The sequence below is a fragment of the Myxocyprinus asiaticus genome, chromosome 43 (genome assembly GCF_019703515.2).
Source record: "Myxocyprinus asiaticus isolate MX2 ecotype Aquarium Trade chromosome 43, UBuf_Myxa_2, whole genome shotgun sequence".
Lineage (NCBI taxonomy): Eukaryota > Metazoa > Chordata > Actinopteri > Cypriniformes > Catostomidae > Myxocyprinus > Myxocyprinus asiaticus.
Window position 1 is genome coordinate 16364684 of NC_059386.1, and position 17143 is coordinate 16381826.

A 17143-nucleotide genomic window follows, 5' to 3' on the forward strand; every position below is an offset into this window, starting at 1 on the left:
GACTGAGTTCTCTGTGGGGAGGAACAACGTCAAGTGGGAGCCACTGGTGGACCCCCGGAAGGTGCTGATGCCACCACTGCACATCAAATTGGGCTTTATGAAATAATTTGTCAGAGCTCTAGATAAGGAGTTGGCAGCCTTCAAGTACCTTCAACACTTCTTCTCTAAGCTGCCTGAGGCAAAGGTCAAAGCCGGTGTCTTCGTCGGACCACAGATAAAGGATTTTGGATTCATATGTTGTTTTTTTCTGACTTTATGTGAACAAAAAGACACAAATTCACTCGTTTTCTCATTGGAAATAGGTACATTTCAAAATATCACTGTCCTGGTCACAAAAGCAAAGTTTGAGGGGAATAATAGCCATTTTCTATACTTTTGAGGCATAAGCAATTAGGAAATAACACTTACTACCCAGGAACAAAAATTGTGTTACATAGTGTACTTTATTATACATTTCATTTATTTTCCTATGTTATGTTGTATTCTTATTTCAAATGCATACATTTTATATAATACATAACAATATAACTTCTTTGTAACATAACTAGTATGTGCCTCACCTTGAAGCTGATGATGATGATTCTTTTCAATTGCGCTTGCTGCCTGGTTCAGTTCTTAATGGCAAAACTGGTGCGAACAAGTAATCAGTAATGGAAGATGAATGACTTAAAGCTGCTATAGCGAGCAGCCCCCTCTGTTGGTCACAATAAACAGCACGTGATTAACCTTGTTGCCGGTAGGCTTCAATAGCGGCTTTCTTGCCATGGATTTTCTCTTTGCGGACTGTTTTGAACGCGCAGTAAAAACGGGGACATTTCCGGGGACAGCTCCAGTCAGGACACACATCAAAAAACGTGACTGTCCCCAGAAAACGGGGAAGTCTGGTCAACCCTGCATTCATGCGTCTTGGCATGCTCTCTCTTTTACATTGCTGTTCAGTGACTTTATGCCACTCTTGGTGCAAAAATTCAACTGCTCGGCTTTGTTGGATGGCTTGTGGCCATCCATCTACCGATCACATTTCAGAGGTTTTCAATGGGGTTCAGGTCTGGAGATTGGGCTGGCCATGACAGGGTATTGATCCGGTCGTCCTCCATCCACACCTTGATTGACCTGGCTGTGTAGCATGGAGCATTGTCCTGCTGGAAAAACCAGTCCTCAGAGTTGGGGAACATTGTCAGAGCAGAGGGAAGCAAGTTTTCTTCCAGGATAAGCTTGTACATGGCTTATTTCATGCATCCTCAACAAAGAAGAATCTGCCCAATTCCAGCCTTGCTGAAGCACCCCCAGATCATCACTGATCCTACACCTGGTCGTCTAATGGTTAGATGGAGACTTGGAGAGGCCTGTAAGCCACAGTGTCTCGCACCCACTGTGAAATTTGGTGGATGATCGGTGTTGATCTGAGGGTGCTTCAGCAAGGCTGCTAAACATTCTCTGGTTGTAGGTTTTTTTTCTTTTTCTGCCTGACAAACTGTGCTACCTATCTTTTAACATTGTTATTTGTCACATCAAGAGTGTAACGTTTTTAGTGGTTTCTGTGGGGATTTATGTTTACGTTACCAGCAACCGCATAGGGTCGCTGTGTCTTTATATTGTCATGGGCTTGGCTTCCCGTAGCACTTATCTTTAGACTACTACATTTTCCCCAAGTGTCTGAGAAATATTCAGATGATCTTACCCTTGTCTCCCCTATAATGTTTTGTAAGCCCACAATACAGTATCCGCAATTTCACTTGTTCTAATGTAGTTCATGCAGTGGCAAATAATTGACTTACTGGAAAAAGTTTGTGCATCACATTGGAGAAAATAAAAAATGAAAAGAATAATTGTAACATCATGTTCAAAGTCGGATAAGAATATTTACTGCCGTACACCTGCATTCAGATAGGATTTAGTGACAACAGTCATTAATTACAGAGAGAAAAAATACACAAGTCAGTTTGGGGGTATTTCAAACATTACATTAATTAAACCATTAAAATGTAACAGGTTTTTGACTGTTTTTATAACCTCTGGTAAATTTGAGATGTAAATATAGCCAGAATAATATAAAAATATAGAAAGATAAAAACAGAGCATGATTAGAGTTATACAAAGGCATAGAAAGAGAACAATTTGATGCGAACGATGAGCAGTCTTTAGCTAAGGACTAGGTTTTTCTCAGGATTATATTCCAGCACAGATGTAGAGATTCCTTTTGTGTTCTCACAGTTTTTTTTTGTCATATATGAAGAATATGCCACAGCCTTCATTGTTATGATTATTTCCTAATAATTCCTGCTAGCATATATTACATATATACCTGTGTTTTCAGTTTCATCTAATCAGTGTAATAAAACAGTCTTTAAACATTCACTGACAGAAATCTGAATCCTTACTTGAAGGTGATTATGTATTCTGGGTAAGCCTGTACATCACTGAAGATCACAAACATGCTTGGGTTTTTTGGGTTATCAGTCACACTGTTATAAAGATCAACGCTGTTTGAGCTCTTCGCAGGAGGAATGGCAAGACCTTGTTTTCCTTGAGTGAAATCTCCGACAAGCACTCTGGCGAGGTACATGCGTTTGACTCCATTGACATCGGGTTTAGAGTAGCCTTGAGCTGAGTAACTTGGATCAACAGCAAAATATGTACCATTCCCATACATGGCTCCTTAAACCAGAACAAAGCAAAAGACAGTTAATTCAAAAGACAAATGCATTCAATAATAAAAAATTAAAAAAAGTACACTGAATTCTGGCTGGTACCATTTAACCCAGCGTAGCTGCGATTGAAGCCATGATGGTTGATCTGATCTGTTGTATTAGGGCCCGTGCCATGGAAGAGAAGCTTCTCGTTGTTTTTGTGCTTGTTTTTATCTTCCAGTTCTTCCTTTTTGATCATGTAGTTCTTCCAAAGTGTGCTGTTTTGGACTCTTTCAATCTGTGTATGAAACACACGTGTATGCAGAATAACTATTCCACAAACATCCCTATTACACTGAGGTAATAAAAGTAGTACAAAATAGTACTACAACACTAGAAATTACTGATCGGAACCTTTTAAATCTACCACATTTACATTTATTAAGAGAGTTTAGGTCAAACATATATGTAACCATGATTTGAACATAAAAAAAAAAAATACAACAAAAAAATACAAATAATATATATAGAGAGAGGGTAGACTAGGGCAAGTTGTCATATAAGAAAGTTGTCACAAGGGCTATATCTCAGTAACTGTAACGTTTTGAGTCAAGAACTGTGTTCTGAGTACATTTTTCATAGATGTCGCAGCAAGCTGTCCTATGTGTCTTAAATGGTATATATATATGCAATTTATTAATTGCATATTCGTTGACCAAAATAATGGTTTGATATTTTTGTTTTGTTTATACCGTTTTAAAATTTTGCTGTTTCATGACGTTTTGTATTTTTATAATTGTTTTTCTGTTTAATTTGAGCTTAAAACTCTATAATAGACTGTTTAATGGGTGAATCCATTGTGACAACTTACCCCTAATAGAGTGACTACATGTCCCACTATTGTTACAATAGGTCAATTGTGTTGTATCTTTTTCCCTTGGTAATAAAAGTGGAAATGTCCAGAGTTTTGTTTTTGTTTTTTGTAGCCAAGACTTTAAAAAATAGTTCACATACAGTGAAAGTAAATAGTGATATCTGTTCCACAGAAGGAAGAAAGTCATACAGGTTTCCAAACACATGAAGGTGAGTTAATGACAGAATTTGCATACTACCCTATAAGGTATGTGCCTTCACAAAAACTGACTTTCAAAAATAGTTTGAAAAATATATTCACTGTGATAAAAAAGTGACGTGCCCTGGTCTCCCTATATTTTAACATATTTAACCTTAGAGGATTAGATGTTTCCTTCCTTAGTCTTACTTTAATGATGGTCAGTCCAGTTTTCTTGAACTCTTTCTCCACAACTGCATATTCCTGTGAGCTTGCCGTGAGCTGTACCAGAACAACTGACTTTCCTTTCATGTCCTCCCAATGTGAAGGCAAAGTGTTTTGAACTACTGTAGCAGGCAGGGAAAAAAACCTTGAGTAACTAATCATTGCACATGATGACCTTATAATCAGTGTCTTAAACAGACAGAAATGTTTCACCTTCAGCATTGCTACACATACTGTAGCTAACAGCTAACTTTAATTCCAGCTTTAACTTTCAGTTTTTATTATAAAATAAATCACCTTGCAGATCTACTCTCTTTAGTTCAATCCTCATTTTCCCTCTTGTGGCCACTCGGCGAACTAAATTGACATCATATTCATCATTATCAATCTTGATTTTCACTGAAGGCTGTCTGTTCTGAGAAGCCTCTTCCAGGTCATAATTGGTGAGCATATCAAAGGGTTTGAGGTTCTGCCCATGCTCCAGATATTGCCATTCAACCACACTGCTGACCATAAATGCCTCACGTCTTCGGTTTTCTTTCCTTTCCACCTTACGGATCATGTCCCGAATACGATTCTCTGCCGTGTGTACATCTCTTGTCAGTCCCTCCAAAGTAATCACAGAGTCTTGGCCTTTCTTCTCAAGTTTAAAACTGACTGTAAGCTCCCTCCGCATGGCATTCAGCAGTTCTACATCCTCTTTGTTGAAATGAGCGATGGCAGGATCCCGGATGGGGATGTTTAGGTGCTCCTTTATTATCAAGCTGTTGATAATTTCCCTGGCATTTCTCAAGTCCTCTGGTGTCTCCCCACATAGCTGAAACACAACTGGCTCAATTTCCTCACTCACCATCACAAACTCTTCATTTGTGTGATTTTCAGGACTTTCCCCAAAAAAGAAGCCTTGTGTATGTCCAGGTACATGTTTGATGGAAAGAAACATAAAGGGATCAATCATAATTAAACTAACTAACAAGAATGGATCAAATTGAAATTTTTTTACTGACCTTTAATCTTGCCCAACAGGCTTTTCTCCTCTTCAACTCTCTCACCAGATCTTCTGAGCATGCTTTGATGGAAGTTTGCTACCATGCTTGTCTGGAATATAAGGAACTTTACACATTTTACATGCACTACTTTCTTTTTCTTGACAAAGTCAACAACTGCATCAACCATTGCGTCTGCAACATCAGCTGGATTTGCACCACCTTGACCTAAAGGGTTAGAGGTATATTTCAGAAGAAGATGAAGGGATGCAAAGGTAAAACTGGTAATACACATCATATGTAAGCAGGAAGAACTTTTTTCTAGAAAAAAAAATAAAAATCACTGCTACAGTATCTGTGTAGCAAAAATGTAATCACACACAGAATGTTAGGAATGTTGGCAGTTACCTGTGCCAAGAGCTGGAAAGGCAACAGAGGTAAATTGGCGTGCCTCACATAACTTAAGAACAGACAAAACAACTTCCTTAATGTCAGCTGGACTATTACGTCCAATAATATGAATGATGTTTCCACATGGGAGCTGCCCAGCTGAGGTCACAATCTCTGTTTGCTGAACGTTTGATGAACTCACTATGGAAAACAAATTTATCAATAGCACCTTAAAAGCAAGGTTCATTAGATCCCTTTTAATGTATAAAACAAAAAGTGTTTAATCCAATGTTTATCAAAGTAAACAGTAAATCCGATGGAATACAAACCAATCTGTAAACATTCCTGTTCCACTTGTAATCCAGCAGCATCTAAAATGGCCTTGGAAACTCCTGGATTACAAAGGGAAATTTTTTTACATTATAATATAACGTTCATCTTACTAGCAACATAAATTTAAATTCAAAGAAAATATAATTATTACATTATAAATTAAACCAACATTCATCAAAAACAGTAATACAATGTCTGAAGTTGGATTAACCTGCTTTCAGAGAAAATGTCTGATTTGAGGAGTTGACAATGGCATCAGTTTTTTCTTTAGTTATGTCTCCTGATGAAACCTCTAGGATCACTTGACCCATATTCATTGTGTGAACCCCAAGAGAGGGAGTGGAGACTTTGCCAATCAGTCCTACTGATAAGAAGAAGAAGAAAAAAAAAAAGAAATATATGGAATATATATATTATTCCCCAGGATATAAACAACATTTAAAAGAAACAGTTCACCCAATCTTCTTTTGTGTTTGTAGAAAATGATTGTCATTTACCCACCCTCATGTTGTGACTTTCTCTCTTCTGTGGAACACAAAAGGAGAGGTGTTAGGCATAATGTTATCCATAGTAACAGGCATGTGATCGGCTAAGCACAAAAAAGCAGTTAGTTAACAACATTAACTGACATGAACTAACAATTAAAACTACTTCTACAGCATTTATTAATCTTGGTTAATGCTAATTTTAACATATATATTATTTGTTTTTAATCAAATGTTGTATATGTTAACATTAGTTACTGCACTAGGAACTAACGAACTAAAAATGAAAAAAAAAATGTTTTTTAAAAATGGATATTTATTAACCAACATTAACAAAGATTTATAAATGCAGTATAAAAAAAAAAAAAAAAAAAAAGAGGATATAGTTAACTGTTAGTTCATGATACCTAATTCATTAACTAATGTTAACACATAGAATTGTTGATCAGCACAAAACCATCCAAACAGAGCGGAAATCTATAGCCAACATTTGGGCAGGGATCATTTTAAAAAGCTTATCTAAACGGGGGAAAAGATAATTGTCATGATTTCACTGCATATATCACATCAGTAACGCTGTAATTGTAGAGCTATTCTTAACCTGTCAGCAACAGGGGTAACGGTTCAAAGCTGTTTGATATCCCACCATTTTATTTCTCTTTATGAATTAAAATAAACCTGTCTTACTTGAATGAAGTCCTGACGCCGAAAATCAGGAGCCTTAGTCTCGCGCTTTCTCAACAAAGTGTGTGCGTGACGCAGAAGCAGCTGTGAAGTTTGTGAGTGAAGTTCCAAGGGAGGGTTGAATGACACTTGTTTGGGTGAAAAATGCTTATCGAGAACGCACCGGACAGGACACTGTCGATAACATATGAACAACTAATTAAATATTAACAGCCCCTCCCCTTTTTTTTACGGATTTACACGCGGGTCACATTTTTAGGTCGGAAAAAACAGAATTCCGGAAGAATCAGGAAGAATCACATCCCTGAGTAACCATTTAATTTCATTGCATCCTTTTTCCACACAATGGTGACTGAGGCTAAAATCGCATAAACATTTTTTGGTTGAACTATCCCCTTAAACTTAAACTGTGTTTTAAGTATGCATGATGGCCATCAGAAAAGAAAGGTTTACCAGAGGTCTGTGCTGGCCTGACCAAAGAATTTGCTTTAGGCAAGAAATGTCGACTTCCTCCTTTTGTGATGGGACCCTGAATCCCATGTCTAAAGATGCTGGTAAAGCACTGTTAGATAAAGCACATGAATCCATTAACATAACATAAACAAGCTTTACTTTAAAAAAATTATGATATGATAAAGTTATGGTTAAGTGGTTTTGAATAGTTTCCCATTATGTAAATACTCACCTCTATACTCTCCTTGTCAGAAGGGTGCACAATCACAGTTACCTCTCGAAGGTTCTGGGGACTAAATTGCTGGACTTCACTCAGCATGATCTTGGCCACCAGATCCTTAGGAAAGCCAAGGTTCCCAGTTCCTATAGCTGGGAAGGAGATTGAAGCCATCCCCCTAGTGTCTGCTTTTCTCAGGCAATCTCTAATGATCTGAATTAGTACCTTTTATAATTTAAAGAAACACATCTGTTATTCTCTTTTATGAAGTATTTCCAAAGTAAACATGTAAAGCCAACATGAGTCAATCTGCAATGTCCATTTAACAATTAAAAATGAACCATTTACACTGCAATGACATCTCTTAAATGTTCATTAAATTTTTAAAACAAAAACAAATGTAAAAACTGAAAATAAAACTAGGCTAAAATTTGTATTCTCTCTAACCTCATCTTCTGAGCGATGTCCACCATTCCAAAATGGGCAAATCACATGAAAGACTTTTGAACATTTCAGGTTATAGCCATCAGTGATGACTGTATCTCCATAATGTGGATTATTTGAGTGAGCAAATCTAGTGACTTCTGACTGAAGATGATGACCAGCAGTCTGAAGGATTGATCTTGAAACAGCACCTTTACAAAGGTCCAGGTCTTCTGATACAGTGTTTACAATGATATCAGCCTGCAGGTGAAACAATGGAGGCACTTCTAAAGGTCCATCAGAACAGACTATTTCCAAGAATTTCCTCATAGGAATAGGTTTATCAACTGTTGTGTATGTGACAATGTGTGTGTATGTGCATATATGTAGAGTATATACACTCACCGACCACTTTATTAGGTACACCTGTAAACCTACTTATTCATGTGATTATCTAAATAGCAAATTGTGTGGCAGCAGTGCAATGCATAAAATCATGCAGATACGGGTCGGGAGCTTCAGTTAATCAGCTGTGGAGAAAAAATGTGATCTCCGTGATTTCAACCGTGGCATGATTCTTTGTGCCAGACGTGCTGGTTTGAGAATTTGTCACTGCTGGTCTCCTGGGATTTTCACGCACATCAGTCACTATAGTTTACACAGAATGGTGCCAAAAATACTCAAACCAGCCCATCTGGCACCAAAAATCATGACACGGTCAAAATCCTTGAGATCACATTTTTCCCCATTCTGATGGTTGATGTGAACCTTAACTGAAAGTCCTGATCCGTATCTACATGACTGTATGCATTGCAGTGCTGCCACACAATTGGCTGATTATCTAATCACATGAATAAGTAGGTGTACAGGAGTACCTAATAAAGTGGTCGGTGAGTGTATGTTTGTTTGATTACCACCAAAACAACAGAAAATGTGAATTTGAGCTGGCTTAATTTATTTTACAGTGGAGAACATTAATAAAAGCAGTAGTTCTTCAATAATGTTCTCCAATTACAAAAAGAAATACAATGTCATTATACATCTTGATTTTTGGTGGGGGGTTTTTTGTTTGTTTGTTTGTTTTTTTTAGCATTTTAATTAAGTTATATTATGTAAATATAACTTATTTTAACATAATTTAATATAACATAATTTTAAGTCATCTTGGGGAAACCTTGTAAATGCCCCATGGATGAGAACCATAATTCAGTTCATAAGTAATCTAGGATTCACTTACACAAGCATCCTGGATGTTCCCTTTGCTCAAGGTGATTTTTAGCCCCTCTTTTGTATTTTTGGTCACGAGAGCACCTTCAAAGTTCTCTGATCTGGCACCAGAAAAGGAGTCTGTGGTTTCTCCTCTAACATATGCTTGTCTTTCAAAGTCTTTATTACCACGTTCATATTTTGGTTCATGATTGTGACTGCCAAAGTCTTGGTTTCTATGTCCATGATTACCATGACCATGATAGCCTTGAGCTCCGTGTCCATGGTTGCTATTCCCATGCTGTTTATATGAGGGATGATGAGGGGAAGACATTTTAGGGCTAAAAGCAGCAAACTCCTTTCTGACAGCATGAGCCATGGCTTTCACAGTGATGTCATTGTTGTCAACCAAATTAATCTCAGTCAGGCTGTTCCTGGAGCCACTGCGGTTCTGGTGTTCGATGTAGTCATGCACTTCCTTGGCGATTGTCTCAGTGCAAAGTTCAAGAGGAAAGCCAAATATACCTGAGCTGATTGTAGGAACTGCAATGGAGGAGCAGTTTTTGCCTGAAGCCTGGTTCAAACTTTCCCTCACAGCACATCTTAGGCGTTGCACAGCAGTAGGTCTGTCTGAATCACTAAAGCGGGGTCCAACAGCATGCACCACATATTTACAAGGAAGTCGACCAGCATCAGTGATGATGGCATCTCCAGGTTTTAGACATCCATTTACTTTAATATATAGGTCACAACATTGCTGCAGATGTGGTCCAGCAGCTTGGAGAAGTGCTAAAGCAACCCCACCAATGTGCTTCAGATTTTCATTAGCAGCATTGACAACAGCATCAACATTTAACTTGCAAATGTCTGCCTTTCTGACTGTAACAGTTACACTACCTGGCATCTGAACCTCACAAAACAGCTGCCCAAAATCTTCAGAACTACCTTCGCTAAATTCATCCTCCTTATCTTCCAACATGTGATCTTCCTGGAGCACCACCACAAACCTTTTTTCCTTCAAAATCATTAAAAGCATAAATCTGCCTTGCTCCTTGAAGTACTTTTTTGCTCCTGCCTTCTTAATGATCAGTGTATCAGTGTGGAGAGTGTCTGCCATCTTTACAAAGAAGGACATAGCTGGTTGAACAGATGCACGCTCTCCAGACAGTTTGATACAGGGTCTCTTTGAATCAAAATGCACTTTCACCTTATCAGATTTAAGAAAACTCTTCCAATCCTGGGATTTTCTATCTTTTATGAATTCAACCACTGCATGTGATTTGACACGAACTATATCTTCAATTCTAGAGTGTTTCTCAATGAAATGTCCTATGTTTTCACTGACCTCTGTCACTGGTTCTCTGAATCCAGACACTATTACTTTGTCTCTCTGTGTTGAAAAATGTATCAGCACAGTCCTCTTTTTGGAAGTATTGTATGAATTTTGCAGTGTTTTATTGAGATCCTGCCACTGTGGCAATGCAAGGACACCCTGATCTTCTACAGTGAGGTTGTTGAATGTAAGAACTGTCCCCAGCTTTTTCTCTGCATCAGCAAGTGCTCTGTCTGTACTCGCAAACAAAAGAATATTTCCATTTTCAACTGTGTAGACAGCACTTATTCCATGAGATATAAACAGATCTCTGGACATCTCATCACAATCCACTGATTTCAAGAATTCCAGGATTGAATGGTCCATCCTTAAATGCTTCTGCTTCATATTTAATTTCTTCTCAAGGACCCCGTTCTTGAAGGTGAGAATTTCCATTTTAAGACCTGTTAAAACCAATCTGTTCCGGTCTTTTTTGTAGTCAAGGTTCAGTTGTGGAGAAACAGTCGTAGCACCTTGCATGCCATCTTGTACAAGCAGAAAGTACATAGCAGGGGACATATCCATGTCTTCTGTGACACTGTTCCTCTCTCTCTCCATTTGAGTTGTTGCTCTTTCTATCATTTTCTCCATGATGTGTTTCAGGCCAATTACATCATGGGCCACACCTGCCAGTGTTAGGATTCCTTTAGAGGCATCCATATCTATAAAAACAAGATCATTCACCACTTCCTTAATATCACTCTCCACTTTGGTCCACAAGGTGTTCAATACTGGCCACTCAAATGCTGTGTAGTTGGAGATAATTTTCATGAAGGCATCTGAGGCATTCTTACTCCAGCCATCAATGTGTCTTTTGGTTACACCTTTCTGTTTCAGCAATGATGGATCAGGACTGAGCAGAACTTCAGGTTTGTCCATGTTTATTTGGCAGAACTGTGAGCTCATCTGGTCTCTTATAGAGGAAATCAGTCCTTTCTTGAGGAGGAACTCCCTGATTGCAGGATGTACACTGACTGTGATGGGTTCAGGCAGCTTCCATGTCGGCCTGTTGCTACCATACAATGCTGTGCCCAGTGATTTAAAATATGGATATATCTTGACTGGAACATTGCAGATGTTATGGTCCTTCTTCAAAACATTATCCTTGGCTGAAAAAAAGAATAAAAGCTGCAGGTTAACTGAAAAATGTACTGATGTTGTAGAGAGGAAGAATGTGTGACCACAAAACTTAGATCAGAATGGTTGTCTCTTTAAAGTAGAATGGTCTGCAGGTAGTTTGAAAGTTAACAGGCACTGCCTATAAAAGAAGATGCCTCCTTTGAGAATCAATAGGTATCATACTATATAAGATATAAGAGAACATGCCTCTTGAGTTCCATATTAGCACATAAATAATGTTTGAATCTCATATGAATCTGGATCTCACCCTGCATAACAGGAAGCAAATGCACTTCTATATTTACCTTTTTCCTCCTTGAAGGTTATAATGGCTGCTTTCTCTGATGGAACTGTGATAACTTCTTGTGGACAACCCCATTTTTCAAAATACAGTTCCAGCAGCATCTTACTGGCGTCAGCTGGAAGATCCTCCACTCTCACACATGTGCTCCTCTCTAGTGCATGGGCCCTCAGATTATACTGCTGGAAATTTCTATGTGTCCTGCTCTTCTCAAGGAACTTTCCTGCAGCTGTCAATGTGGGAGACACATTTAATGAAGCCGTAAAAACAATGTACAACAACACATAAGTATTAAAGGGGTTATATCATATAAAATTTTTTTTTTTTTTTTTTTTTTAAATAATAGTTCAATACTATGCAATAATAGTAAAACTTTCAGATTAAAAATAGATCTTTCTGAAATCTGTGACTTTGTGGTGTCACAACGCATAGTCACTGCCCACATTTAGACATCACTGATGCTCATTTGGTGTTCAGCAACTTGGCCTACTCAAGTCTTGGTTATGTAATAAGAACATAAGATATTATTCATAAAGACCTGAAGATGAAGATAATATTATTCTAGCTGGTATTTAACTTATTAAAAACGCACCCAGCGTTAGAAACGTGATATTTGCGGCAACTATTTTGGATTCAAAAGCAAATCCCATAAGCAAGCACTGTAACTCATGTAATATGAAAGAGGGCATTGACACAGAAGTCTTAAAGGTAAAAAAACAGGCTGTTTAATTCTAAGAGTCACAGAGATTAAATTAAGACTAAATTAAATTACATTTTTGGTGCAAGGAATTCTGTAGACCTCAGGAAAAAAATAAAATGCTTAAAAAATATGATATGACCCCTTTTAAAGTGAAGCTTTACATCCAAAATAGGGTTGTAAAAAAAAGAAAAGAAAAAGTGTAAACTACTCATTTATACAAGAGCTAAGGCCCCTGCACACTTCCTATGAAATCAAAGAACGAACATGTGTGATGTAATTTAGAACAACATCTGGCAAAAACAAAGGTGTTAAACAACGGCTGCTAAACACCTTATTGTCATTGGTCCACGCCATCGATAGGTGTGACCTGGAGGTCCACCTACTTTGAGTCCGACAGCTAATTCAACATGAACACACTGGCATACAGATTTAGCGAGCTGGTGCAAATTTACCTACATCTGTAAGATCACTCATGTAGACATTTTCTAAGAATGGCATGCAATTTTTTTGGTTTAATTAGTCTTAAAAAGTAATCAAATCTATTCAAATACTCTAAAGTGCCCATTCACTCATGTGCCATCGGAGTGAAAGCCATTCACAATTCTGCCCATAGTAAGGTGTGCCTATGATCATTCTTTTGTCTGTATTCTCCCCATTAACACTCTTTTATACACCTATCTTTGCAGTAGTATCAGTGTCATTATAAATTACAATCGGTGCATATTATGGCCACGTAGGGCCATGAATGCAAAAGGTAAACATTACAGCTTACTTTACATATTACTTTAAATCATCAAGTGATTAGAACAGCTTCTTTTACTGATCTCGTGTGAATTATACTCATAGAATGAGGCATGTCATTGATAACACATCTTAAAGTCTTCATATTTAAATGTACCTCTAAAACACCTCCCCAAGCGGTGTGGCTGGTGTCTGAATGTTTGCAAACAGTGTGGGGTTGCTCAGCTGTTTTGAACATCTTTTTGGCTCTGAGCAAAGAACTAAGCACTTCGCAGAGAGTGTGCCAGGGCCTTACAACACATGTTGCAAAACAACGTACCACTACAATTATTAAAGGTAACAACTGCTGTGTTTAATTCTGGTATTAACTCCATGCTGAAGTCTTTCTCTGAAATTTTACTGACGTTCTCCACAAACAGAGCCAAGAAATCTTTTTTAGCATCATCTGGAACATTCTCCAGGACTACAGCACTTGACTCCTGAGGGTCCTCCACATCCAACTCAGTCTGAGGGGCACTTTGATCTTCAGGCAAAATAAAAGTGACATACTTATTTATCAAATGTCATATATATATATGATAGTACACAATAAATATATACAGTTGAAGTCAGAAGTTTGCATTCACTTAGACTGAAGTCATTAAAACAAATTTTTTAACCACTCCACAAATTTAATATTAGCAAACTATAGTTTTGGCAAGTAGTTTAGGACATCTACCTTGTGCATAACATGAGTAATTTTTCCAACAATTGTTTACAGACAGATTGTTTCACTTTTAATTGACTACATCACAATTCCAGTGGGTCAGAAGTTTACATACACTAAGTTAACTCTGCCTTTAAGCAGCTTGGAAAATTCCAGAAAATGATGTCAAGCCTTTAGACAATTAGCTTCTGATAGGAGGTGTACCACATTGGAGGTGTACCTGTGGATGTATTTTAAGGCCTACCTTCAAGCTCAGTGCCTCTTTGCTTGACATCATGGGAAAATGAAAAGAAATCAGCCAAGACCTCAGAAAAAAAAAAATTGTGGACCTCCACAAGTCTGGTTCATCCTTGGGAGCAATTTCCAAATGCCTGAAGGTACCACGCTCATCTGTACAAACAATAGTATGCAACTATAAACACCATGGGACCACGCAGCCTCAGGAAGGAGGCGCATTCTGTCTTCTAGAGATGAATGTAGTTTGGTGTAAAAAGTGCAAATCATTCCCAGAACAACAGCAAAGGACCTTGTGTAGATGCTGGAGGAAACAGGTAGACAAGTATCTATATCCACAGTAAAATGAGCCCTGTATCGACATAACCTGAAAGGCTGCTCAGCAAGAAAGAAGCCACTATTCCAAAACCGCCATAAAAAGCCAGACTACAGTTTGCAAGTGCACATGGGGACAAAGATCTTACTTTTTGGAGAAATGTCCTCTGGTCTGATGAAACTAAAATTGAACTGTTTGGCTATAATGACCATCGTTATGTTTGGAGGAAAAAGGATGAGGCTTGCAAGCCGAAGAACACCATCCCAACCGTGAAGCATGGGGGTGGCAGCATCATGTTGTGGGGGGTGCTTTGCTGCAGGAGGGACTGGTGCAATTCACAAAATAGATGGCATCATGAGAAAGGAAAATTATGTGTATATATTGAAGCAACATCTCAAGACATCAGCCAGGAAGTTAAAGCTCTGTTTCAAATGGGTCTTCCAAATGGACAATGACCCCAAGCATACCTCCAAAGTTGTAGCAAAATGGCTTAAGGACAACAAATTCAAGGTACTGGAGTGGCCATCACAAAGCCCTGACCTCAATCCGATAGAAAATTTGTGGGCAGAACTGAAAGCGTGTGCGAGCAAGGAACCTACAAACCTGACTCAGTTACATCAGTTCTGTCTGGAGGAATGGGCCGAAATTCCAGCAACTTATTGTGAGAAGCTTGTGGAAGGCTACCCAAAACATTTGACCCAAGTTAAACAATTTAAAGGCACTGCTACTGTAACTGGTCCTGCTCAACAGGTTAAGCTGATATAAATCATTCTCACTACTATTATTCTGACATTTTACATTCTCAAAATAAAGTACTGATCCTAACTGACCTAAGACAGGGAATGTTTTCTACAATTAAATGTCAGGAATTGTGAAAAACTGAGTTTAAATATATTTGGCTAAGGTGCAGGCAAACTTCTGACTTCAACTGTAGATCCAAATAAATAAAATCTATGATATCGAAAAATATGTTTGTAAGTACATCGCAATCACATAATAACCAAACCAATAAAAGATCACATCTACACAGGCAGTCAAGCAGCCAAAATCCAAATGATTTCTTACTTGGTTCCTCATATCCACATGCCTGCTCCGTCTGAAACAATACAAACACTCATAATTACGTAAATGCAGAACTCAATCAATCAAGCAGAGCAAGTCAATTTGATTCTTCTCCATCTTTTTTTCAGTGTACATAAACAAGAATCCTAGTGTCCCAGATAAAATGTGAAGTGTCAAATGTATAATACTTCTTAACCATGTAGGCTTTAATATTTTAAATGGTACTGATCATACAGTAAATGGCAATGACTGAGGCAGTCTTTTTCACTAGCAGATAAGAAGAGAGTTGATTTGAGAAGTGTGTGGGCCATTTTTCAAGAAAACTCCAACCATGATGGTCAAGTCTAATCAATACTCACCGGCTTTTCTTTTCTGTCTGGCTGTTTCTCTTCATCGCTTGGTTTGCTCACTTTCAACTTGACTTCGTATTTTTCAATGGTAATAACGTGTTCTGCTTTGGAGAGAACACCATCTCTGACTTAAAAGACAAACAATCAGACTTTCAGTGAAATGCATCACCGTGTCGCACTTTCTATATTTGAGCTTCGAATACACATACCTCAAGAGCCTTAACTGCTTGATTAAACAACTAAATAACAAAAATCAGCCAATTAATAAACATTCTATTATTGTTTTGTGTTTAGCACTTACTGTGGGGTGATTTAAACTGAATCGTAGCAGTGCTGCTCTTCTCATCGTATTGCACGACGCAGTCTCCTCCCTGAGATTTCTTCTTACTTTGAAAGTAAATCTGAAGTTTCTTTTTTACACTTTTTGCGTGTTCAGGTCGCCAGTCTCCCTCTACGATGATCGGGAAAGGATATTCCTCCATGCTGAACCGTCTTCACAATGAGGAAATGACTGTGGAGTCGGTGTATGTATTTTTGAAGCACTCCCTCCAGCTTATTTTCGCTTTCGTTTCTTTGATAATTTACCATGAAACTGAGTGCGTGGCCTGTTGTCGACAGAGAGATTAGGCTTGGGACTTTTATTGTTCATAAAGACTACCTTTGACCCTATTGCTACGTTGTGCAAATTAACCGCCGTGAGGTGACATTTTTTTTTTAATGATTATTATTTACTTTTTACGGTTCAGGGGACATACAGTTCATGACAAGCGCGTCATAGTTCGAGTTTCGGTTTGGTGACGTAAAATCTCTTTGGGAACTGGATTAGACAGCTTGTTAAGTATCCAGTGTCTATTTGGAATATTATTCCCAACCATATTTTATCTAGTCTTGGTGGCGTACATTTCTTCCTTGTTTGTAATCTTGATATTAACAAAATACCTGTGGAACTTTCTGCATTTCATCGTCAAGCCTTTCTAGCTTGGAGTTTAATTTACAAACACATCTTTTCAACTCACCAATACTTTATCTGGAATAATAAGGACATTCTATTTAAACAAAAGACTATTTTCTTTGAAAATTGGTTTAGAAATAATATTTTTTTGGTGGACCAATTATTTAATTCAGATGGCCTTCTTTTTACTTATAAGGAATTCATGGC

General features: G+C 37.9%; 1 protein-coding gene across 6 annotated transcripts; it reads right to left on the reverse strand.

Moving 5' to 3' along the window:
* Positions 1 to 1392: 1392 nt before the first annotated feature.
* LOC127433157 (protein mono-ADP-ribosyltransferase PARP14-like) lies at positions 1393 to 16531 on the reverse strand. Of its 6 annotated transcripts, none has more exons than XM_051684836.1 (18): positions 16286 to 16531; positions 15994 to 16112; positions 15638 to 15668; positions 13636 to 13839; positions 11880 to 12104; positions 9115 to 11564; positions 7902 to 8138; positions 7470 to 7679; positions 7238 to 7346; positions 6117 to 6140; positions 5827 to 5979; positions 5612 to 5674; positions 5301 to 5483; positions 4914 to 5120; positions 4204 to 4809; positions 3892 to 4025; positions 2754 to 2928; positions 1393 to 2658 (listed from the first exon to the last, which is right to left on the reverse strand). In XM_051684836.1, exons 1-18 carry the CDS (start codon positions 16464 to 16466, stop codon positions 2378 to 2380), a joined length of 5592 nt encoding a protein of 1863 aa, XP_051540796.1. In that variant the 5' UTR covers positions 16467 to 16531; the 3' UTR covers positions 1393 to 2377. The 6 variants fall into 6 exon arrangements, with proteins under 6 accessions (XP_051540796.1, XP_051540797.1, XP_051540795.1 ...); XM_051684837.1 differs by having other exon boundaries at positions 3892 to 4028; positions 5827 to 5976; positions 16286 to 16527; XM_051684835.1 differs by having other exon boundaries at positions 3892 to 4028; positions 16286 to 16527.
* Positions 16532 to 17143: the final 612 nt, after the last annotated feature.

Excerpts from the sequence above, each read along its gene's own strand:
- LOC127433157 (XM_051684835.1), bottom strand. The coding sequence starts at position 16,466 with ATGGAGGAATATCCTTTCCCGATCATCGTAGAGGGAGACTGGCGACCT. Across the intron at positions 12,105-13,635 it reads TACCTTTAATAATTGTAGTG|CTGCAGGAAAGTTCCTTGAG; the intron begins GTACGTTGTTTT and ends CCACATTGACAG. Across the intron at positions 4,029-4,203 it reads AAAGAGAGTAGATCTGCAAG|TAGTTCAAAACACTTTGCCT; the intron begins GTGATTTATTTT and ends TGCCTGCTACAG.